At 42.4% G+C, this 23,890-nt stretch overlaps 1 protein-coding gene across 6 annotated transcripts in view; it reads right to left on the minus strand.

Moving 5' to 3' along the window:
* Nfyc (nuclear transcription factor Y subunit gamma) overlaps positions 1 to 23,890 on the minus strand; it is a 73,865-nt gene that overhangs the window by 19,348 nt on the left and 30,627 nt on the right. For 5 of the 6 annotated variants that reach the window (XM_006987256.4, XM_006987252.4, XM_076564970.1 and 2 more), the window contains exons 2-4: positions 16,514 to 16,626; positions 3,245 to 3,316; positions 1,313 to 1,426 (exon numbers count right to left, since the gene is read on the minus strand). In XM_006987256.4, the coding sequence (XP_006987318.1) occupies positions 1,313 to 1,426; positions 3,245 to 3,316; positions 16,514 to 16,618 (291 nt within the window). In that variant the 5' untranslated portion in view covers positions 16,619 to 16,626. Of the gene's footprint in view, positions 1 to 1,312; positions 1,427 to 3,244; positions 3,317 to 7,111; positions 7,227 to 16,513; positions 16,627 to 23,890 lie in introns of those variants that run through there. The other variant, XM_042271813.2, reaches the window with a different exon arrangement.

The raw sequence follows: 23,890 nt of genomic DNA on the forward strand, positions 1-23,890 counted from the left end.
TCAAGTGCTTTCCCCCATTTTACTTTTTAATCTCAATTGACTTGGACAGCAGCTTTTACAAGATCTTCCTAGACTTACAGAATTACTTTAATAAGTATATAAAGTTTTACAATTTCCATATGCATATTATTCTATAGAGATATGTGCACGCATACATACACATTCACACATGTGAGAGACAATTTTTTAAAATTTAACATTTTTTGAACAGTGGCTAGGCATGTTGGCAGAAGCCTATAGTCCTGGCCTTGGGAGAATCAAGGATTTCAGGCCTAGAGTTGGAGAAGGAGGTCACTTGGGAGGCAGAGCCAGGCGGATCTCTGTGAGTTTGAGGCCAGCCTGGTCTACACAGTGAGATCCAGGACAGGCACCAAAACTACACAAAGAAACAATGTCTCGAAAAACAAAACAAAACAAAACTTTCAGTGTTTTGTATCTATCACATCTTTTCTTTTGTATCTGGAACACCTTTTCTCAACCTTCCTAATGTTTCAAACCTTTAATGCAGTTCCTCATGTTGTGGTGACCCCCAAATATACAATTATCTTGTTGCTACTTCATCATTATAATTTTGCTACGGTTATGAATCATAATATAAATATCTGATATGCAACCCCCTAAAGGGGCCATGACCCATGGATTGAGAACTGCTGTTTAGGGCTAGTGCCTAGCTGATGGAAAGGGTTTTGGGAATTAATATCACCAAAGGTTCTACATACAATATAAATATTGACTTGCTAAGTTAAAATAAAGAGAGCACAATGACAGGTGGATGGATCTCTGTGAGTTCAAGGTCAGTCTGGTCTACATAATAAATAATGAGTTCTAGGCTGGCCAGAGTTACTCAGTGAGGCCTCAAATCAAACAAACAAAAAATAGTAACAAAACAAAAAGAGCACAAAAGGAAACAATTTCAAGGAAGACAAACAAGGAATAAAAAAAAAAAATCTTGCAGTTAGTGAGACCTTGAATTCTTTCTGGGATTGTCTTTTTCTGACGGCTCTGGGCTTCCAACCAGAAGCCCATCTGGAGACAGACAAACAGTGGACCACTGAGCCCTTGCCTCTACGTAGGTGCACCAACCAAAGAGAGAGCTCCATCCCGAGCTGTGAAAACCATGTGAGAACTGGAAACTAACATTCTTAGAAGGAAATATCATCATGTGCCTACCAAGTATACCTGTGCTCCAACAGAGGAAGATCCTAATACATATCAGCTTGGCAGAGGCTATCAGTCCATAGCACTGGAGAGGACAGGGCAGGGGAAGGCAGGGTTTACCCTAGTTTCCTGATGTGAAGTCAGTCAGCATTACCTGAAGAGTACGGCGCTTGTTGTCCTCCGTGTGGATCCAGGCTCGAAGAGTCAGCTCCGTGATAAAAATTTGGGCTGCCTTGGCGAAGAGCACAGGGGCTTCTGCACTGATCATCTGGAAGAGATTGTAGGCCCACACTGTCAATCACCAGAGAAAACATTCAAGCCAGTCAGTCTCCTGTGTCAATACCTACCTTGGGACAAGAGCTGGAAAAAAAAAAAGGTGATGGCCTCTGGAAAGTCCAGAGTGAAATAAATCCCTGAGTAGGGGTAAGACAGGTAACAGGAAGAAGGGAAGAGGAGAAGGATGCTTACTTATCTAGTGCCTGCCACTGTCAGCCCCATCCATGGTGTTCACTTTTTGCCTTGGTCAGTGTCTCTTGTAACACAGGCCAGACTCCTTAGATGCTGGGTTGTCTTGCCTCTACCTCCCAATGCTGGGATTATAGGCATATAGGTGCTTTTTTTTTTTTTTTTTTTTTTTTTAACCTCCCTAGCAGCCTTTCAAAGAAAGTACGGTTAAGAAAAGTAAGTGATGCCGGGCGGTGGTGGCGCACGCCTTTAATCCCAGCACTCAGGAGGCAGAGCCAGGCGGATCTCTGTGAGTTCGAGGCCAGCCTGGGCTACCAAGTGAGTTCCAGGAAAGGCGCAAAGCTACACAGAGAAACCCTGTCTCAAAAAACCAAAAAAAAAAAAAAAAAGAAAAAAGAAAAGTAAGTGACATGGCCATAGCTACAGAGCCAGTAGGTGGCAGAGTTTAGATTCTAATTCCAAGAAACTATGTGAGGAAAGCTTGGGTGCCAATGGATCTGGGTAAAATCTCACATTTCTCACTTTTCTGGGCTTTCTTTTTCTTTTTTTTTCTTTCTTTTTTTTTTTTTTTGTTTTTGTTTTTGTTTGTTTTTGTTTTTCGAGACAGGGTTTCTCTGTGTAGCTTTGCGCCTTTCCTGGAACTCACTTGGTAGCCTAGGCTGGCCTCGAACTCACAGAGATCCACCTGCCTCTACCTCCCGAGTGCTGGGATTAAAGGCGTGCACCACCACCGCCCGGCTGGGCTTTATTTTTCTTAAACTGGAAAAAAAAAAAAAAAAACACCAAAAAACAAAGATAAACCTCCAGTGTTACTAGGAGAAGTAAGTAGGAGTAGCCTGTGTAACCAGCACAGTGCCTGAAAATACTAAGCTGTCTTAATATGTCTGACTTTCAAGTTCAACCAAAGCTGTAAAGAATACAGAGACAGATGCACTATAGAGTTAACAATATATAAGACGAGAACTAGGATCTTGGCTCTACCAATACAGATGGTCATTTCATCTTTGTGCATACTCCCACAGCTGTAAAATGGACATGCATGGTAGCATATGCCTAGAATATCCCAGTACTCGAGAGGGGAAAAATTGGGCTACATAATGAGGTGACACATGTCTGCATGTGTCCCTGTAGGCCAGAAGAGGGCACCAGATCTCATTACAGAAGGCTGTGAGCTACCATGTGGGTGTTGGGAATCAAAGCCAGATCCTCTGGAAGAACAGCCAGTGTTCTTAACCACTGAGCCATCTCTCCAGCTCCAGTAGACCTTTTTCATAGCTCTGAAGAAGACAAAAGATCGCAGCAGGACGCTGAGAGAATAGCAATGTTCTGTTGAATTATAAAAATGTTTACCTTTTGAAGAGAAAGGAACTAGGAACAGCACCTGATCTCAGAAGCAACCACTAAGTATTTGGGAAAAACTCCCATAATATGCCTGATTTTCAAAGAAACATCATATAATAATTAAAACTGTTCAATTTAAGGTCACTTCATTTTAGACCAAATAAAACCATAGGCAACATATCATAATATTTTCATTTCTGTTTAACTTTGAGCCCTAAAGGAATGAGCAATACTCAAAAGTTTAGCTCTAATATGAACCTTAAAAATAACGTGAATTCACCTTCACATCTTCATCCAGTTTCATAATCTTCTTAATACGAGCCAGTGGAAGTTCCTGCACTCGGAAATCTTTCTGAAATGAGCAATAAAGGCACATGAGTGGTGGATGGCCAGCCACATGGCAGAGCACAGACAGAAGCCACAGACTGGTCTAGAACCCCCTCTCAGGAAATATGGCAGGAGAGGAAGGACAGATAAATTAACAAAATACAAGCTCCAGACAAAATTCTTCACTTAGGCCTTGCAGAGTTCCCAACCCTCACAGTGCCCCAACGAAGGGAAGACAGCAGTAACAGGTTCTTTGTCTCTACTCAGTAGAGGTTCATTCATTTCAAGTATCTCCTCTTCCTTTGTCTTTTTGTTTGTTTGTTTTGGTTGCTGTTGTCATCATTGTTTTGTTTTTCTCTATATAACACCCTGGCTATCCTGGAACTTGCTTTGAACCAGGCTGGCCTCCAAATCACAGAGATCCGGGGTTGGGGATTTAGCTCAGTGGTAGAGCACTTGCCTAGCAAGTGCAAGGCCCTGGGTTCGGTCCTCAGCTCTGGGGGGGGGGGGGGGGGGGAAACTCTGTGAGTTCGAGGTCAGCCTGGGCTACCAAGTGAGTTCCAGGAAAGGTGCAAAGCTACACAGAGAAGAAACCCTGTCTCAAAAAACCAAACAAAAAAAAAAAAAAAAAAAAAAAGAAAAGAAAGAAAAAAAAAACAAATCACAGAGATCCACCTGCCTCTGCCTCCCAAGTTCTGGGCACCACCACTGCCCAGCTTCCTTCCTTTTTTGTAACCAAGTTTACTAACCTGCAACATGTGGAGTAAAATGAAATCGCTGCCTCCAAGGCTTTTCCCTATCCTGCCAGTGTTCTGTGTTTGTCCAGACAGGATCTCATTACTGGCTGGTCTCCAACTCACAGAGCTCTCCTTGCCCCTGCCTCCAGAGTGCCTGCCCGCCTGCCCTCCTGCCAGCTCTTTCCTCTGTGAGGACCCTAAGGGTGAGGAGGAAGTTAGCAGCTGCTTCTTGAAACAGGCCAGCTACTTTTTCCTTAACCAACAAAAATGGGATGAGGAAAATAAACTATACTGGCTGGGGTTTAAGAAAGGTGTTTTTTTGTTTTGTTTTGTTTTGTTTTGTTTTGCTGGGTAGTAGCGGTGCACATCTTTAATCCCAGCTTGGGGGGGAGGAGGGGGAGACAGGTGGATCTCTTTATTAGAGGCCAGCCTGGTCTACAGAACAAGTCCCAGGACATCCAGGGCTACACAGAAAAACTCTTATCTCAAAAGACCAAAAGAAAAGAAGGGAAAAAAAAAGCTTTTTGGAGTAGTAGTACTACTCAATTTATGTGCAATTTAAGCCCCTCCCCTTTTGCTTTATTTTGAAACTACTACTATTAACCACATGCCCAAGGGTAGATATAATTCTAGAAATAAAAGATAACTTAGAATTTTAGAGCAGTAATGAAGTGCTAAATGAGGTCAAGTCCATGCTGAAGCTAGGCATTAAATGACTGTTCCATAAGGGCCTAGAGTGTGACTTTCTAAACCCAGAGCGATCACCTGGGTATCCACCTTGTCACATTATAGAAGGAGGAACTATTACTTGAGATTTGATAAAAATTAATAAGCACAGGGAACTTTCTTTTCCAAAAGCAACAGAAACTTTGACATGTGCATGTCAAAGAAGGCATTCTAGAAAAAGATCATTAGGCTTCCCAGTTTCTCCCCTATAACTAATATAGAGAGAGTTAGGAGAAACGATCAGGATTAAAATATCTAAGATACCTAACAGGGCCAGGCACTGTAGCACACAACTTAAACCCCAGCACTAGGGAGGCAGAGGAAGGCAGACTTCTGTGAGTCTGAGGACAGCCTGGTCTACAGAGTGAGTTCTGGGCCAGCGAGTGATACACAGTGAGACCCTGTCTCAAAACAAACAAAAAAGAACTGGCAGCACAGAGGAATACCTTCAAGGCAGAAACTCAAAAAAGATACCCAATGTTTCTACACAGATGAACAAGCTACACTCAGCTCTACAAATTCAAATATCACTTTTTAATCTTTTTGTCTTCCAAATTAGGTAGCATTCTCCTCAAAGCCTCCACGATGACTAACCTTGGAGTGACAGAGGCTGAGAGGTCCAGTTATTACAATGTTACCAGAAGAGAGTAGAGCATATTCTTTCTAACCTTGTTTCTGCTCCCCTTTATTTACTGCGTCCCTGCAACCCAACCCAACCTATGCCACCTGTGACTGTGTCAAAGTGCAAAGTACCATCCTATCCCTATTTTTGAGGAACTTGTAATTTGTCAAACACAGTCACATCAAAAACATTATATAGTCTCTTCCACTAGAAAGAGGGACACAAGGAAGGGGATAAAGAACCAGCTGGCCAACTGGGGCTAGAGAGAAAGAAGAGCTGGGAAATGCCCACAGGAAAGGTGACAGGAATTATGTTCAAGCGGTACTTGTATTCTCACAGAGTGAATAGGAAGGAAGCACCAAACACCTGCAGTGTCAAAAGTATGACCCGGGACAGCAGGACAGTAGGAGCAAAGAGGGAGATGGATTAGGGCCAGACACTTGAAGGCATTTTTTTAAGTCTTTAATCACAGCAATCTATCCCTTGCCTTCTTACTAATGTGACACATCATACAAGATGACAACACTGTTCAGAAATGCCAGAGAGAGAGAGAGAGAGAGAGAGAGAGAGAAGGTAAGGGATGTAATTCTCGAAGTTCTCCCTGGATATACACAGTACATGACCACAGGAGTCCGCTCTCTTGCAAATGTGCTGTCATTTGTCATTTAATGCCATTTCTACAAGATTTTTCCAGGATTACGTAACCAAAGCACAGGATTAATCTAACACACACACACACACACACACTCACTCACATTCCAAAATCAAAAAGCCCTCCTTGACCAGTATGTCAGCACATGACTGTAATCCCAGCACTCAAGAGGCAAAGGCAGGACTGCTTCAAGTTCTAGCTCAACCAGAGCTACATAGCAAGATACTATCTCAGAACAAACAAGGAAAACCAAACACAGTAGTGCACATCCCATACTTGAGAGGTAGAGGCAGGATGATTAGTGCAAGGCCAGACTGGGTTATAGGACTCAAAACAAACAATAACACACACACACACACACACACACACACACACACACACACACACACACACACACAAACTTCTTCCAATTTGAATAGAAAAGCAATAAGGGAAATAGCAGAACACAGATACTATGAAAACCAAGTGCAGGAATACCAGGGTTAAAGAAGAGATAAAGAAGGGGATGAAGACGGATGAAGGAGTGATGAGCTATCCAAAACTGAAGGTGTGGTGACAGATACCTTTAGTCCCAGAACTCAAGAGGCAGGCCTCTCTATGAGTTCAAAGCCATTCTGGTATACAGTGACACACATACCCCAAAGTCTTATGGAAACTCATTGCTATGTAAGCTAACGAAAAAATGTTATTTTTTCCAAAAAGGAGTATGAATGGAGGTACCCTGCCTGAGTGGACCACGCTTCTGTCAAAAAGCATGGGTTACTAAAGGAAAATTTCAGTGTCAAGTATAAAATACCTCCCTATGAGTCAATGGTCAGGGACGCCCCAGAGGACGACCCCCCCCACACACACACACACACGAGACAACATAGGCTACTGCCATTGCTCTTTGTTGTCCACCACAACTAGACAGTGAGGTCCTATTGCTGAAGACACACCACATTTTGGTTACAGGACAAAGAAATTAAACTAAGACTGACCTCAATGATGACTAGCTTTGATAGTGCTGGAGGGTGCTATGCAAGAGAGAAAAGTTACCAACTGACTTACTGAGTGGTGGATGGTGCATCGCACAATACTGACCTGAAAGGTAGGCTATGCCTTCTGGTACAATAGTAGCACAACTCTGTGGTGGTAACCAACAGGTTTCTGATTTAATCTGAGGCCTGCTCCATAGGAAGGAATGCATGGCTAGCACTCTAGATCTGGAGAGGAGAAAAAAAAAGACCTCTGGGGGACCCTATTACTGTTGGTTTGAGACAGGGTTTCTCTGTGTAGCTTTGCGCCTTTCCTGGAGCTCACTTGGTAGCCCAGGCTGGCCTCGAACTCACAGAGATCCACCTGGCTCTGCCTCCTGAGTGCTGGGATTAAAGGCGTGCGCCACCACCGCCCGGCTAAAATGTGTAGCCCAGGCTGGCCTCGAACTTGTGATCCTCCTGCCTCCGCCTCCTTCAGCAAATCCTACCGGCGTGCGCCACCGCCACCGCCACCACCAGCTGGTTTTTTTCTAAATGTAAATGTAAAACTGCCTTCTAAATATCTATGTTTATACCCATAGATTAATGCTGTTTTCAGTCTTGGTCATAGAAGCTTCTTTCTACAGTGGGTAATTCATAACTGGTCAAAGTGTTGTGAATAGCTGAATGCTGAGCACTTAGCCCTCAATGAGACATTGATATCAATCCCGCAGAGGCTCACAGAAATTGTGGTAAAAGGGTAAGAAGAACGTAAGAGTTGAAGTATTGGGAGGAATACTGTGAAGTCTTCAAGATATGACATGGCTGTTAAACTCATGAACTCACAGCCCCTATAGTTACCTCTACAAGACCTGTAAGATTAAGCCAGTCAACATTTCACCATGGATGATAGGGACTCATGAAGCTCCACCCCCAACTGAGGAGCTATTGATAACTGAGGGCTGCTGCAGGAAGAAAAGTCATTTCTTGGGAGTGTGGCCACTACTAGGTTACCCACGCTCCCACAGATGACACCATATCCATGCCCATGCAGGTAGAACTAACTGGGAACAGTGAGCTATTTCTTTTTAGAAAGGACACAAAAAGCCGGGCGGTGGTGGCACACGCCTTTAATCCCAGCACTCGGGAGGCAGAAGCAGGCAGATCTGAGTTCGAGGCCAGCCTGATCTACAAAGTGAGTTCCATGAAAGGCGCAAAGCTACACAGAGAAATCCTGTCTCGAAAACCAAAAAAAAAAAAGGACACAAAAGTAGAAGGCTAATATTTAGGGACGTCTAGAGGGAGAGATCTGGGATGGTATGATCAAGATGCATTGCATATATTCATGAAATTGTTAAAGAATTTTCTTAAAGATATTTTTGTATGTACTCATGTTTATCTGTGTATGTATGTGTTATGTCACGTGTGTATGAGCGCCTGTAGAGGATAGAAGAGGGTATCAAATTCCCTGAAGCTAACCTATCCAACCTTCTTCTTTTGTGAGAGCTCATGATCCCCAAGCCTTGAACTCTCCAAACAGGAAGAACTATGTGGGGCTGGGAAGATGGCTGAGTGGTTAAGAGCACTTGCTGCTTTTGAAAAAGACTCAGGGTTGGTTCCCAGCACCACACGACAGCTCACAAACATCTGTAACTCTAGTTCCAGGGGCCCTGAAGCCTTCTTCTGACAAGCACAGGTGCCAGACACACATGGAGTGCATATACATACAAACAGGCAAAATAGAAACACTCATATATATATAATAAAATATATTTTAAAATTTTTAAAAGAGGCAGTCTGTGAAAAATGGATCATAACATGGTATAGCAGTTTGAATGTAATTGGCCCCCATAATCTCATAAGGAGTGGTACTATTAGGAGGTGTGGCTTTGTTGGAGTGGGCATGGCCTTGTTGGAGGAAGTGTGTCATGGTCGGGATGGGCTTTGAGGTCTCCTATGCTCAGGATACTACCTAGTGTGTCACAGTCTACTTCCTGGTGCCTGCAAGATGTAGGATTCTCAGCTACTCCTCCAGCATGTCTGCCTGTATGCTGCCATGCTCCCAGGCATGATGATAATGGACTGAACCTCTGAAACTGTGAGCGATTCCCTTCCAATGAAGTGTTTTCCTTATAGCCAGGCGGTGATGGTACATGCCTTTAATCCCAGCACTCGGGAGGCAGAGCCAGACAGATCTCTTTGAGTTCAAGGCTAGCCTGATCTACAGAGCGAGATCCAGGACAGGCACCAAAACTACACAAAGAAACCCTGTCTAAAACAACAACAACAACAACAACAACAACAACAAAATGTTTTCCTTGAAAGAGGTGCCGTGTTATCTCTTCACAGCAATAGAAGACACAGCTAACTAAGACACATGGGGTTTACGAAAGTAAGGCGTTCCTGACAGCAGCCTAGCTTTCTGTACTCCCACCTCAGCTTTCTAGACAGACATAAGAGCCCAAGGGATGTTTGCAGGAAAGGGGGTCTCTCTACTACCAGCTTAATGAAGCCCCACCCTGGCTTTCACACTAGCAGCCCTGTGAGGGTGAACAGTACTGACCTCTCTTCCAGGTGAACCAAGAAGAAGGACTATCACCCAAATTCTTCCTCAACTTTTCAGGAACTGGATCAGTGAGCTACAGAACAGACTCTCTGAATATTCTCACGCTCCTGACTACATTCTGAGAACTGTATTTAAATCACCGCCATGTTAAAGTGCCAAGTTTCAAGAGTCCTTATATTAATCTGATGAAAGCCAAAGAAAACTGCTGCAGGCCGCAGGAATATATCATAAGAATTCAGCTGGTTATGGCAAAGTCACTACCTGGAGGAATCAGGGAATTCCTCCAGAGGAAGCCAAATCCCAAGGAGTTTTTGGTGTTACTTGGCTTGTTATATATCAGCTGTCTTCTGTTATGAAAATCATGTGTGCCTTCATAGTTTTCCCAACTGACTTTTCCCTAAGAAGGGCTAACAGTGTGGACTGATCACTCTCTGGACATACACATTCCAGGTATTTGGAGAACAGCCTCGGGAAAGGCTTTCTCTGGAATCAGATATCTCCTTTGGCCACTTTCAAGGACTACAGGAAACACCGCCCAGGTGGGTGCCCAACTTCCGAGGGTAAAACAATGATAACAGCCCACGTGCAAGTCTCTTGACTTAAATTCCACAAGGAGACACCGCCCAGGTGGGCGCCCAACTTCCAAGGACTAACAATGATAGCAGCCCACATGCAAGTCTCCTGACTTAAGGTAAATTCCACAAGGAGACACCGCCTAGGAGAGGTGGACGTTAAGTAATAGCTTTACACAATTTAGCTCGGACCCTCCCTGTATATACCGGGACTTCCAGGGCACAGGACGGAGAAGAGAAAAGAGAATGGAAGAACTAGATGGGTAAGAACTTGAGAGGAACAAAGTGAGATGTGGAAGAACTAGACTGAAGGGCTAGAAGAAAGGACTAGAGGAACGAGATGGAAGATGAGGAAGAGCCAGATGGGGAAGAACAAGATGAGGAAGAACCAGATGAGCGAGAAGGAGATGGGAGAGGAGCTGATAGGGGAAAGAACTAGATAGATGAGAACCTAGAAGGGACAGAACTAGATGAAGGAATTAAGATAGAACCTAGAGGAGACAGTAGATGGGCTGGACCCCTATAGTCCCCGATAGAAAACCAGCGAGTTCTTCAAGCTTTACTACAGAATCCAGAGTTTTAGGTAACAGAAATCTCTTCTACTCAGCTCATTGAAACACTACAGAATGTCAAGATTCTCATCCTTCTTAAAGCAATAATTCTCATGGTTGGCTTCATTTTGGAATTGCCTAGGGGAAGCTTTTGAAAATCAAATTGCCTAGGCTCTGCTGCAGACTGACCACAACTCAACTCCAAGGGTAGAATCCTGACATAAAGTTTTTTTGAAAACTCCCTTCATAAACTATCATTAGGAATGAGCATTAAGGGCTACTCTCTTAACTAGGTCTTGTTACTCAAATGCTATCCTTAGACTAGTAATGGCATTACCTAAGAATGCAAAGGAAACTCAAGATCCACTTCAGACAACTAAATCAGAATTAATTTTCACCTGCATTCCCTTCTGGGGCTCTCACAGACACTTGTCTGCAAAGCACAGATCTACAGAAAGAGATCACAGCACACAGCCTGTTTTATGGTTTGTTGTTGAGACAGGGTCTCACTGTGTGGCTCTAGCTGGCCTTGAACTCTAGAGATCCACCTGCCTCTGCCTCCCAAGTGCTGGGGTTAATAAAAGAAGCCACTATGCCAGGCCCATGACCTGTTTGTTTTTATTCATTTTACTTGTATGAGTACTTTGCCTGCATGTATGTCTTTGGACTACATCAGTGCTTGCTGCCCACAGAGACCAGAAGAGGGTATTGTATCTCCTGAGACTGAAGTTACAGACGGTTGTGAGCTACTGTGTGGATGCTGGGAACTGAATCCTGGTCCTCAGGAAGAGCAGCCACCAGTGCTCTTAAACACTGAGTCCTCTCTCCAGACCTTTTACCAGTCCATCAGCCCTCAATGTTCTTGCTTGATTACATGATTTGATTGTCATGTTAGGAATGTCACTGTCCATGAAAAGATGAAGTATTATAGCATGAAAAGATGAAGCTGTAAATGAAAGGAAAATGACTTAATTACTAAATTACAGCTATCTGAAAGCTGAACTGGACATAAAGAGTAGGTCAGGGGAAAATTAGATTTCTCAAGATTCAGGATCCTCACCATTTGATCCATCCACTCCCTACCCAAATCACTACCCTCAAAGGCTAAGTTATAGCCTTTTCTTCCCTACTCTCAAAGAGGTCCCAACAATTATAAAACTCAATGATAAGATGTCTACTATGACTTCACATGATGCAGAATGCTTATAATTGTAGTGTTTGGGATGCTGAAAGGACACTCTCCATCCCCCCAAAATGAGAGAGAGACAAAGAGGGTAGAGGAAAATTTGGATCCTCAATGAGATCCCCACCACCACTTACAAGGGTAGGAAACATCTGTTACTGACTCTGCCTAGAGACTTGATGAACAGGAATATAGAATGTTTTATGTAATCACTGAGGGGCATGATTACTCATTAGGATTTGTAACCAACACCATCCCCATCTGAACACTTGAATTCATGGCCAACTGCAGGACTTTTAAGAGTGTGGGAGCATGCCGGGCGGTGGTGGCGCACGCCTTTAATCCCAGCACTCGGGAGGCAGAGGTAGGCGGATCTCTGTGAGTTCGAGGCCAGCCTGGGCTACCAAGTGAGCTCCAGGAAAGGCGCAAAGCTGCGCAGAGAAACCCTGTCTCAAAAAAACCAAAAAAAAAAAAAAAAAAAAAAAAAAAAGAGTGTGGGAGCAGGATGGTCAAATTGAGATGGAGGATAAATTGCTATTACTTGATTCAGACTAAAACAACTGAGAACAGGTATGTTCAGTACATCATGAAATATAATACCTGAATCCCACACCACTTTTACAAATATTCTTGTTTTACTTATACTTAGATAATTTAAGCATAACAGACTTTTTAAAATCTGTTTCATGTTTTGAAGTATCAGCTAAGAGGATAAGACAATCTGGGAAAGTCTGTTATCAATCTGGGTGTGGTGGTACACTTCTGTAATTTCAGCCCTTGGCAGGCAGGCAGGCAAAGGAGGAATGCTGAAACTCAAGGCTAGCCTGGTCTAAACAGTATATTCTAGACTGGTCAGGGCTGTAGAGCAAGACCTTGTCAACTCCCTTCCCTCAAAAGTCTGATTTTTAAGCAGCACCAAGTTCCCAAATTAAGTGCTAAAACGCTGCACAGGCAGATGTATGTCAGAGAAGTGGAGGCCTTCGTGTGCTGCAGGCTTGAGACTACCACAGGCCTGCTCTTAGAAAGAACAAACACCCCAACCTCATTCTCTCATGGACACTTGGAACTGGCGTCGCTCTGCCCTTAGTCTGGAGTGGAGTCTGAATCATTCAGTCATTCATCATGCAGCTATTATATGTCAGTCACTCTCCTAAGCAGATGCTACAGTAGAGGTCTAAGGAATCTTTCAGAGATATACAGGAAGAAAAGTTTAGTTAAGTCAATGGAAGAACAATACTTTCTTCTTATAATTCTTTCTCTTTACCTACAAAACTTGAACCAGAAGGGTACATATTGCACCAGTTTGGCCCAAATCAAGTAAGCATTTAAAATCAAATAAATGTAACCATTAGATTATATGATGGCTAATCTTGGCTATCAACTTTACTGTATTTGAAATCAATTAAAACACAAACTGCTGGGGCACTCCTGTGAAGGATTTTCTTGATCAGATTATTTGAAGTGGGCAGACCCATCCTAAATCTGAGTGGCACCTGGTGGCAGCCTTCATAAAAGCACATGGAGAAAGAACTGTTTGCTTTGTCTGTTTGCCCGCCCTGTCGAAGGCAAGTCCTCATGCCTTACTGCAGCGTTCCTTTTCTGATATTAGAACCCACTTCTTCAGGATTCCAACAACGACTGGAGACCAGCAGCCCTCCAAGAATCCTCTCTAAGCCTTCAGCACCAGATTGGGCCTGGCTGAGCAATGTCATATCCTTGGCTTCTCCCGTGTAAGACACTCATTGGTGGACTATCTGGGTTGTCCTGTAAGCCAATCATGCACGTGTACTTGTACTTTTAGAAAACTCTGACTAACCAGGCGATGGTGGCACATGCCTTTCATCTCAGCACTCAGAGGCAGGTGGATCTCTATGAGTTCCAGGCCAGCCTGGTCTACAGAGTGAGTTCTAGAACAGCCAGGGTTATACAGTGAAACCTCTCTCGGGGGAAAACAACAACAATAACAACAAAAACAACCCACACAAAACAAAACAAAAACCTAAAAGAGAAAATCCTAATAAAGATTATCTTCCAAAAATCTGAGTAAAACAGCCCACTTCTGACTTTGTAACTTCACTGCCAGCCCCTTTGTCCTCTGTCTGAAACAGCACAAAACAAAAACCTAAAAGAGAAAATCCTAATAAAGATTATCTTCCAAAAATCTGAGTAAAACAGCCCACTTCTGACTTTGTAACTTCACTGCCAGCCCCTTTGTCCTCTGTCTGATCCCAACCCTTGGGATCACTGGAAAGAAACATGTCTTCTCACTGGAAATCCACTCTGCCCACAGCCACCCAGAAAAGGCTCAGCCAAGCCCAATCACCCTTTTGTGTAAACGAACACCACCCAGTGGTCCATTCAGAACATTAATTACCCCAATGTCAGTGGGTATTTATCACAGTTAGAAGTTAGTTTAATTTGTTACTTATTTATAGTCTGCCTTGAGAGAACACATTTTCCATGAGGACATGTCAGCATACTACTAGAGCCACAGAGGATAGCACAGGCCAAAGTAGATGAAAAATTAAGAATGTGTTGAGTAAACAAACAAATCAATCTTGTTTACCAGAGTATACCAAACTTTTTTTTTTTTTTTGTTTTTTTGAGACAAGGTTTCTGTGTAGTTTTGGTGCCTGTCCTGGACCTTGCTCTGTAGGCTGGGCTGGCCTCAAACTCACAGAGATCTGCCTGGCTCTGCCTCCCAAGTGCTGGGATTAAAGGCATGCGCCGCCGCTGCCACCACCACCTGGCGAGTATACCAAATTTAGGTTTACTGGTTTAGTATACCACTAAACCAAAGACATTAGCTTCTATTATCAGGAAAAAAATCCAGGGTCTGCTCTGCCAGCGTGCTAATACCTCCAAGGCAGCAATGGCAAAAGACACAGGGAGTTCCTTCAGTACTTGCTAAGACACCAAACTGAATGCTCTTTAATAGGAACATGACAATGTATTCTGAAAATACTTCTGTTTTATCCCGCCTTTCTCCTTTACTATCCCTGAACCACACACTACATTCCTACCCCCAACGTTTACCATACTGAAGGTCTATTCCTCTAACACAAGGCTCTTTCCCCTGGGACTGCAAGCCTTTGCACATGCTCTTTTTGCTGTCTAGAATAGAACTATTTTCCCATCCTGCTGTGGAACAATCTTTGTACCCTGTAAATGTGCATTGCTCTCATTGTTAATAAAAAGCTGACAGGCCAGTAGCTGGGCAGGAAATTAGGTGAGAAATTCAAACTGAGAATTCTGAGAAGGGGAAGGGCAGAGTCAGGAGTCACCAGCCAGACACAGAGAAAGCAAGATAGGATGCTGTACTGAGAAAAGGTGCAAAGCCACGTGGTTAAACATAGATAAGAATTATGGGTTAATTTAAGGGTAAAAGCTAGTTAGTAATAAGCCTGAGCTACCAGCCCATCATTTATAATATAAGCCTTTGAATGGTTATTTAGAAGTGGCTGTGGAACATGGCAGGACAGAGAAAAGCCTCTGTTTACACCATCCTGTCCATGTGGCTAATGCTCATTCACCTTTCAAGACTCAATAAAAATAAACATGCCGTTTTTTTGTTTGTTTGTTTTGTTTTTTCTTTTTTGTTTCTTAAGTTTTATTAAAGCTCAAATCATCAGGTTGGTAGCAAGCACTTTACCTGCTGAGCTATCTCAGCATCTCTATATGCTGTCATTTAAAGCCTTTTCTAGCTCAACCAGAGAAAACTGGTACTACACTGTCTTCAGGGCATGTTCCCTTTTATTGCTTCAGAACTCACCACTGTGACTGTGTCCATAAATACTGAGTAAATATCTATTGACTAATTCACTCTAGTTGTAATTAGAAGACTGTAAGCTCCTCAAAGATGGGGTTGCATGTGATTTTTTTTTTTCTAAGTTCACAGTTATCAACAGGAGATGATTTTAGCTCAAAGGAACATATTTGCCAGTCTATGAAAGTATTTTGTTGTTTTCACAAGTAGGGGAAAACTGCTACTGACTGTTAATGAGTAAAGGCCAGGATGCTGCTAAACAACCTGAAATGCATAGGACAGCCCCTGAGAACATCATAATGCTGCTGCTACTGAGAAAGCCTGATCTAAGTGTATCGTTTGTTTGTTTGTTTGTTTTTTGGTTTTTTGAGACAGGGTTTCTCTGTGTAGCTTTGCACCTTTCCTGGAACTCTTTGTAGACCAAGCTGGCCTCGAACTCAGAGATTCGCCTGCCTCTGCCTCCAAGTACTAGGATTAAAGGCATGTGCCACCACTGCCCAGCTAAGTGTATCTTTTAACACCTGCAGAGTGCTGGCTCACAACACATCTGCTAAATAAGCTGCCCAACAGTTTTCATTAAATTATAAAAAGCTGGTACGGCCAATGAATTAGGCTAAAGAAACAGGCTAACTACTACAGGAGGGTGCAACCTCTGCCTCTCTGCACTTCCTCAAGTACCAGTTTCACATTAGTCTGCCTCCAAGTAGTGTATCCAAACAACTACTTAGTTACAAACAATAGCCTGGTATTGCCTTGTCCAAGGGAAATTCTACTTTCATCCCCCAACTTAAAGGTCAGAAATGCACTATGCCTTTGTAAACATGTTTGAAAATAAAAGGTTTGTGTTTTGCTTCTGCTGATCTGCTTTAGAAGCTCATTGCTCCTCCTTACCACTGTTAAGTTTCGGATTTCTTCCATGACTCTGGGCCAGAAGGACTGGAGGCTTTGCTGGGCATCACTGCTGCTGGTACCGCCAAACCCTCCTTCTGTAGACATTTTCGAAACTGAAAACACACACAGACACGAAACTAATTAGAAATAATAAAGTCATACTTGCTGTCCAGGTTAGCTGTTTATCTGTAAATGTTTTCATCTGGTTTAATTGTTTCAGTGTGTTAAGGTATATGTTGGGTTGACAGGCTTTCTGGCACATATTTATAACATCTTTACAAAAGATATTTGGAGCAAAATTTTCCTAGATTACAGCACAGACTATCACAAGTTCTAATTTAGAAAATTAAGTTTTGAGCTGGGCAGCAATGAAGGTGGCACACACCTTTAATCCCAGCACTTTGTGGGGTGAGGAGACACAGGACAGGGACAGACGGGACACAGAGGCCAGCCTGGTCTACAAAGTGAGTTCCAGGACAGCCAGGGCTGTTACTCAGAGAAACCCTGTCTCAAAAACAGAAAAAACAAACTGTTTTAGCTGGGCAGTGGTGGGGCACACCTTTAATCCCAGCACTCAGGAGGCAAAGGCAGGTGGATCTCTGAGCTCAAGGCCAACCTGGTCTACAGAGTGAGTTCCAGGACAGCCAGGTCTACACAGAGAAACCCTGTCTCAAAACAAAACAAACAAGAAAGGAAGAGGAGGAGGAGAAAATCAAGTTTTGAGAAAAGCCAACTGAAATCCTCATATGGATCTGAAGTTTTAATCTCCTGTGGGAATGAAGAAAGCATTCTGTAGTCCCAGTCTAACCCATAATTTTCATTATTATTCTCTTCAAAGCTTCCTAAGTTATCCATAGCTCCTCATACTCCATGCCATAGCCTATAGCATATACATAAGGGTTTGATGATAAATACAGAAGAGAAAGCTAAAGAGGTTTGGAAAATAACAGTAATAGTCACATTTATTACTTTTATTTACTTATTTTTTAAACACTGATACTCCATTTCTCTGGAGTTTCTAATGGTGATTGTTCCTTCTGATTGCCAACAAATCTGTCTTGAATAAGGATATTAAAAATGCTAAAGGAGGACCAGTAATTAAGTGGGTAGTGTGAAATCTCTGAAATGAAACTGAGCACTCCCTAATAGTTTCATAACTCCAAGTTTGCTTTGGCACAATACCACACACAACACACCAAAAGTTAGAAGCTCTAAGAGTTGAAGTCATAATTTTACCATGTGTGAGGTGGAGGCAGGAGGATGAGGTCAATGTCAGCTCTGGATAAAATAGTTTGCCAGGCTGGGCTACATGAAACCCTGTTTTAGAAACAAAGGAAAAGGAAAGAAAAGAGAAGAGAGAAAAGGGGTGGGGGTGAGATGGCTCAGTAGGCACCCACACGGGAAAAGGAAAGGACCATCTTCCTCAAGTTGTCCTTTGACGTCCATGTGGTGCTACAGCACTCACATACACACAAAATAAATGTTGGAGGTGAAAAAACAAAGATAGCTGAAAGAAGAGGAGGATTAAAATTGGGAAGAAAAGAGGAAGGTCAGAACCTACATCTGTCCAACTGCTTTATACTGTGAAATATTCCCCCAGTAGTGATCACTGTAAATAATACTATAATGCCTTTGAAAAACTTACAGAAACAAAGTGTTGGTCGTGTGTGTGTGTGTGTGTGTGTGTGTGTGTGTGTGTGTGTGTGTGTGTGTGTTTGGTTTTTTGAGACAGGGTTTCTCTATGCAGTTTTGATGCCTGTCCTGGATCTCTCTCTCTCTGTAGACCAGGCTGGCCTCAAACTCACAGAGACCAGCCATGCTGCCTCCCAAGTGCTGGGATTAAAGGGGTGTGCCACCAACACCTGTCGAAACAAAGTGTTTTCAAAACCTCTAGTTCAAACCTCTAGTGTTTAACACCAGAAAACAGTTCAACAACTTAAGGATAAGAAACTTTTGATCTCCTAAAGAATTCCTATTGCAGAGAATTACTTGAAAAAGTCTAATATGCCAGTGACAAGTCACTGATAGAGCTATGTAAACTATTTTCTTTAATTTTTAATTATTTTATTTTATATGCATTAGTGTTTTGCCATGGGTGGCAGTGCCCTGGAACTAGAGTTACAGTTGTGAACTGTCACGTGGGTGCTGGGAAGTGAAACCCAGGACCTCTGGAAGAACAGTCAGTCCTCTTAGCCACTGAGCCATCTCTCCAGCCCACTATGTAAGCTAATTTAGAACTAATTCTGCAGGGCTAAAAGAAAAGTACCAGAGCCAGGTATCACATGACCAAACATGCAGCTTTCTGGGGTTTTGTTGTTGTTGGTTTTGCCTTGTTTCCAGAAGGGGTCTCACTATGTAGCATTGGTTGTCCAGAAACGACACTATACCTGGCTTCAAATGTATACCTTTCTAGGTTTCATGTGTGTACGGTTGGGCAGGCCTTCTCCACTAGCAAAGTGGGGTGGCTGGTAAACCTAGGATGTTCAAATCACTGCTAACTGATGGTTTAAGGACTGCCTGACCAGTCTGATTTTTTCCCCATTTTCCTTATAGAGAAAATGAGTGAGAGAGTGTGTGTGTGTGTGTGTGTGTGTGTGTGTGTGTGTGTGTGTGTGTGTGTTGGGGGGAGGGCACAACACTTAAGACTTCAAAGTAGATTGCTCTGGTGTAATGACATCAGTTGATGATGTAATGGGAAAAATGGTTGGAGCCACTTTCTGATGCTGGAGGGCTATAAACAGCTCTATACATCAACAGGAACTCTTTAAGTATCTGGGAAGCAATGTGATCTTAACTTTCTGGAAAGAGTTAAAGGGAAGTGGTGAATCACAGTTGGAAATAACTAGATAAAAATCTTAAGTACTAAATACTCACAGAGATCCCTCACAACACAGCTCTATGACACTTCATTCATTACCACTGGGCCTATATTGCACTTCAGATGTACCCAGAACACAGAAATCATTAGGAAAAACAATGTTTTGAGACAGCCATCATGCATGGTCCAGGCTAGCCTAGAACTCTCTACATATCAAAGGATGACCTTGATTTTCTGATCCCCTTGCCTCTACTTCCAGAGTGCTGGCATTATAAACATATGTCACCACATCCAGTTTAAGTGGTCTTGGAGATCAAACTCAGGCTTGGTGCTTACTAGGAAAACATTCTACTGAGCTACATCTCCAGCTCCATGGAGAAAATTTTAATTTAGTTTTACTAATAATTTCCTATGAAATACTCATGACAAGAGAGTGAGAATCAACCTTATTAAATAAGCAAATTTTTTATAAAAACCTTTCTAGCCAGATGTGATGGTAGTACACACCTGTAAATGCAGCCTTCAGGAGCTGAGATTGAGTCCAAAGCTAGCTTAGGCTCATAGTGAGACCCTGTCTCAAAAAGGGGTAGCAGTGATGAGGAAATGGGTATGTAGCTCAGAAGTAGAGGACTAGCCTAGCATTAACAAAGCCCTGAGTTCCCTAGCATCACACACAAAAATACTGTATTTAATACAGAGTATGGTGGCTTATACATATAATCTCAGCACTTGAGTTGGAGGGCAGCCTGGGCTACTGAGTGAGAAAAACAGAACTAATCTAACCTTTGTTGTGGGGAATAATGGACAGGTCTGACCTCAGCACACTCTGCCATGCAGACTGCTACCCACTGAATGGAAAATCTGCACCGTTGCTAGAGACCTTTCCTTCACCCACTGATGGTAACTAGATTTAGCTGGAGCACAGACACCTGTGAGATGAAATGTTTGGTAAGCTCTGTTTTCCGATCTTCCATCTATGCACACAAATGTAAGGATGCACAAGTCAAGAAGTACTTTTACAACCATCTGTGCAGTTTGCCTTAAATTACACAGTGCATATTCTTCCTTTACCTGGATTAAATGTATGAGCCACCTGGACTGGCTCTAAAATTTACACTATATCTCAAGCAATACAGTTCATTTAAAAAAAAAAAAAAAAAGCTTGTGTTTTCAGTCTTTACTCACTGAAGCATATTTTAGTATTAAAGTAACACAGCCTAACTATAAATACAAACTAATTCTGCTGACTAAATTCTCAAAACAGAGGCGGGAAGGGAGCAACCTGAGTTACTTATTGCAGTAATTAACACATAAATGGCAACTGAATTGATCTTGCTACAAAATTAGCTCATTTATAATCTTTACACCCCATGGAAAAACACGCATAGTTCTTCTGGGTGATGAACCACATATTTAAATTAGAAGAATTATTCATAATGGCAGCACTTGGGAGGCAGGAGCAGAACGGGCAATTTTGAGGCCAGTCTTGTCCACACAGTGACAGGAGCTTTAGGATTCTTTTCATTCTCTTAAGTCATTACCTACCACTGGATAAAGCCATTTATATAATGCTAAAAAAGATAAAACTGTCTTTAGACCAAGCACATTAACTTACATCACTCTTATCAAAAATGCAATATAGAATTTCTCAGATTCAATTCATTATTGATATTAAATGTATTATTCATGTTTATTAATTAGTTTATAAGTACTTGAATAAGACTTCCTGTTTAATGAGCTGAAGTAGTCAATGCTGTTGCTGAAAGCATTTTCAACTCCCAGTATTTCAACTCCCAATATCTATTAATTTATGTGATTTTAAATTAACTGATTTTATAAATGGTTTCCTTTCCAAAGTTAAAGAAGGAAGACTCAGAGTCCATCATGAAAATGCTATTTCTCTAATGCTCAACTCAACATCTCCACAAAGACTTCTCTAAATATCCTCCCTCACCTCGTAGTCCCTCCTTGAATCTAATCTGAGTCAGCTCTAGTTCCCTCACCTAGCACATGGTATGGTAACTACCAAGATGGGCAAGAGAGTCACTGAGTATGGCCTTTCTAGGAAAACAGACAGCTTAACCCTGAACAACCAAGAGAAGTGGTTACACAGGAATCTCAGAATAGAGAGTTTTCTCAGGCTGGTAAGATGATTCAGCAGATAAAAGTGCTTGCCTTAAACTGCACAACCAGAATTCAAGGCCTGGGTGATATTGATGCATACCTTTAGCCCCAGCACTTACTTGGGAGGCAGAGGAGGCCAAACACCAGTCTCATAAAATATAAGAAATAAAGCCAGACTACCTGGCTACAGAGCAAGACCCTGCCCCAAAAAATCAAAATCAACCAGGCGGTGGTAACTTAAGCCTTTAATCTCAGCACTTGCAAGAGAGAGGCAAGAGGATCTCCAAGTTTGAGGCCAGCCTGGTCTACAGAGTTGAGTTCCAGGACAGCCAGAAAAACCTCGTCTCAAAAAACCAAAATCAAAATAAGGAAAGTAAGTGTTGCTGGGCAGTGGTGGCACATGCCTTAAATCCCAACACTCGGGGAGGCAGAGGCAGGCAGATCTCTGTGAGTTCAAGGCCAGCCTGGTCTACAAAGTGAGTTCCAGGACAGCTAGCACTGTTACAACAGAGAAACCCTCCCTGTCTGGAAAAATCAAACAAACAAACAAAAAAGGTACTGTGCTGCATACCTGAAATCAAGACTCAAGAGGCTAGCGGCAGGAGGACCAATGCAAACTGGAGACTATATTGAGTTCCAATAAGTAAGAAAAGATACAAAGAAACATAAGGCTTGGATGGCAAGACTGTTCAGCAGATTGAGGAACTTGCTATGAAGTTCTGAAGTGGATCACCAGAACCCACATAATGAAAAGAGACAATCAACCCCTTGACCTCCACACATACACAAACAAAACAAATGTAATTTTAAATAAATTTTAGGTGGATATGATGGTACACATATTTAATCCTATCATTTGAAAGGCAGAGGAAGCCAGATCTATGTGAATCTGAGGCCAGCCTGATCTACAAAATGAGTTCCAGGACAGCCAGAGCTACATAGAGAAACCCTGTCTAAAAATATACCAAATTGTAAAATAAAATTAAACTAAAGAAATTTAAGGCTTTATTGAAATATTTGATACAGCTTCTTCTAAAACTGCTGTGGGATATCTTTCTGTAAGCTATGAATATATGCTGCTCTCTTTGGTTGATAAATAAAGCTGCTTTGGCCAGGCGGTGGTGACGCACACCTTTAATCCCAGCGCACTCGGGAGGCAGAGCCAGGAGGATCTCTGTGAGTTCGAGGACAGCCTGGGCTACAGAATGAGTTACAGGAAAGGAGCAAAGCTACACAAAGAAATCCTGTCTCAAACAAACAGACCCCCCCCCCAAAAAAAAAAAATACTGCTTTGGCCTATGGCAAGGCAGGATAGAGTCAGAGGTGAAATCCAAGCAGAGATACAGGTGAAGAAGGGCTCAGTCTGAGAGACACCATCCAGCCGCCCAAGAAGCAACATGCCAGCAGACTGGTAACACCACGGCCATCACAATACTTAGATTAATAGAAAAGGGTTAATTTAAATGTAAGAGCCAACTAGTAATAGCCTTAGCCATCTGCCAAACATTTATAATTAATATTAAGCATCTGAAAGGTTATTTGGGAACTGACGGGTGGGAGAGAAACTTCCCATTAGATAAAACTCTTATCTTTAGGTTTTTAATTCTCTATTCCTTGGCATGTACTTCATTCTACATACCCCTTGGGAGGTGGAAGCAAGAAAGAGTTCAAGGTCAACCTCAGCTACATAATGAATGCCAGCCTGGACTACAAGAGGCCCTGTCTCAAACAAAAAACCCCTACTGTCACAAGAGAACTGTTCAATGAAAACATAAACCATAGAAAGTTCCCTCCAAGACCATTTATTGCCTAGCATGGTAGCATAATCTCACCACTTGGGAGGCAGAGGCCAAAGGATTAAATGTTTCAGATTAAATTAACAAATAAACAAACAAGAGCTTGAGATCAACCTGGGCTGTATAGTGAGAACCTATCAAAAAATTTTTATTTACATTCTTTAAAATGTAAATAAATTCTAGACCTTTACTATCTGGAAAGCAATCATATGTGTTGGTAATATCAAACACACACACACACACACACACACACCACACCACACCACACCACACTTTTTTTTGGTTTCTTTCCACCCACCCATCCCCAGTAGGTGTGCTCTAAATGGGCAGTGCTCTCAGAAGCCAGAAAAGGGCACTGGTCCCCTGGAACTGGAGCTATAAGCAGTTGTGATCTGCCACATAAGTGCTAGGAACAGAACAAGTCCTCTGAAAGAGTTAACACCTTCTTTGAACCACTGAACCATCGCTACAGCCCCATATCACCCCCTATTAATGTTTCCAACCCAACTTGCATTGGCCTTTTAGGCTAAGTTATCAACTATTTATTCCATTGCCTCCAATTTAACATAAACCAACAAATATGTTCTGATATTCAAAGCACCTATCCTGAGTGGGCAAGATAGGGCTCAGTGGGTAAAG

Source organism: Peromyscus maniculatus, chromosome 2 (genome assembly GCF_049852395.1).
Source record: "Peromyscus maniculatus bairdii isolate BWxNUB_F1_BW_parent chromosome 2, HU_Pman_BW_mat_3.1, whole genome shotgun sequence".
Taxonomy (NCBI): domain Eukaryota; kingdom Metazoa; phylum Chordata; class Mammalia; order Rodentia; family Cricetidae; genus Peromyscus; species Peromyscus maniculatus.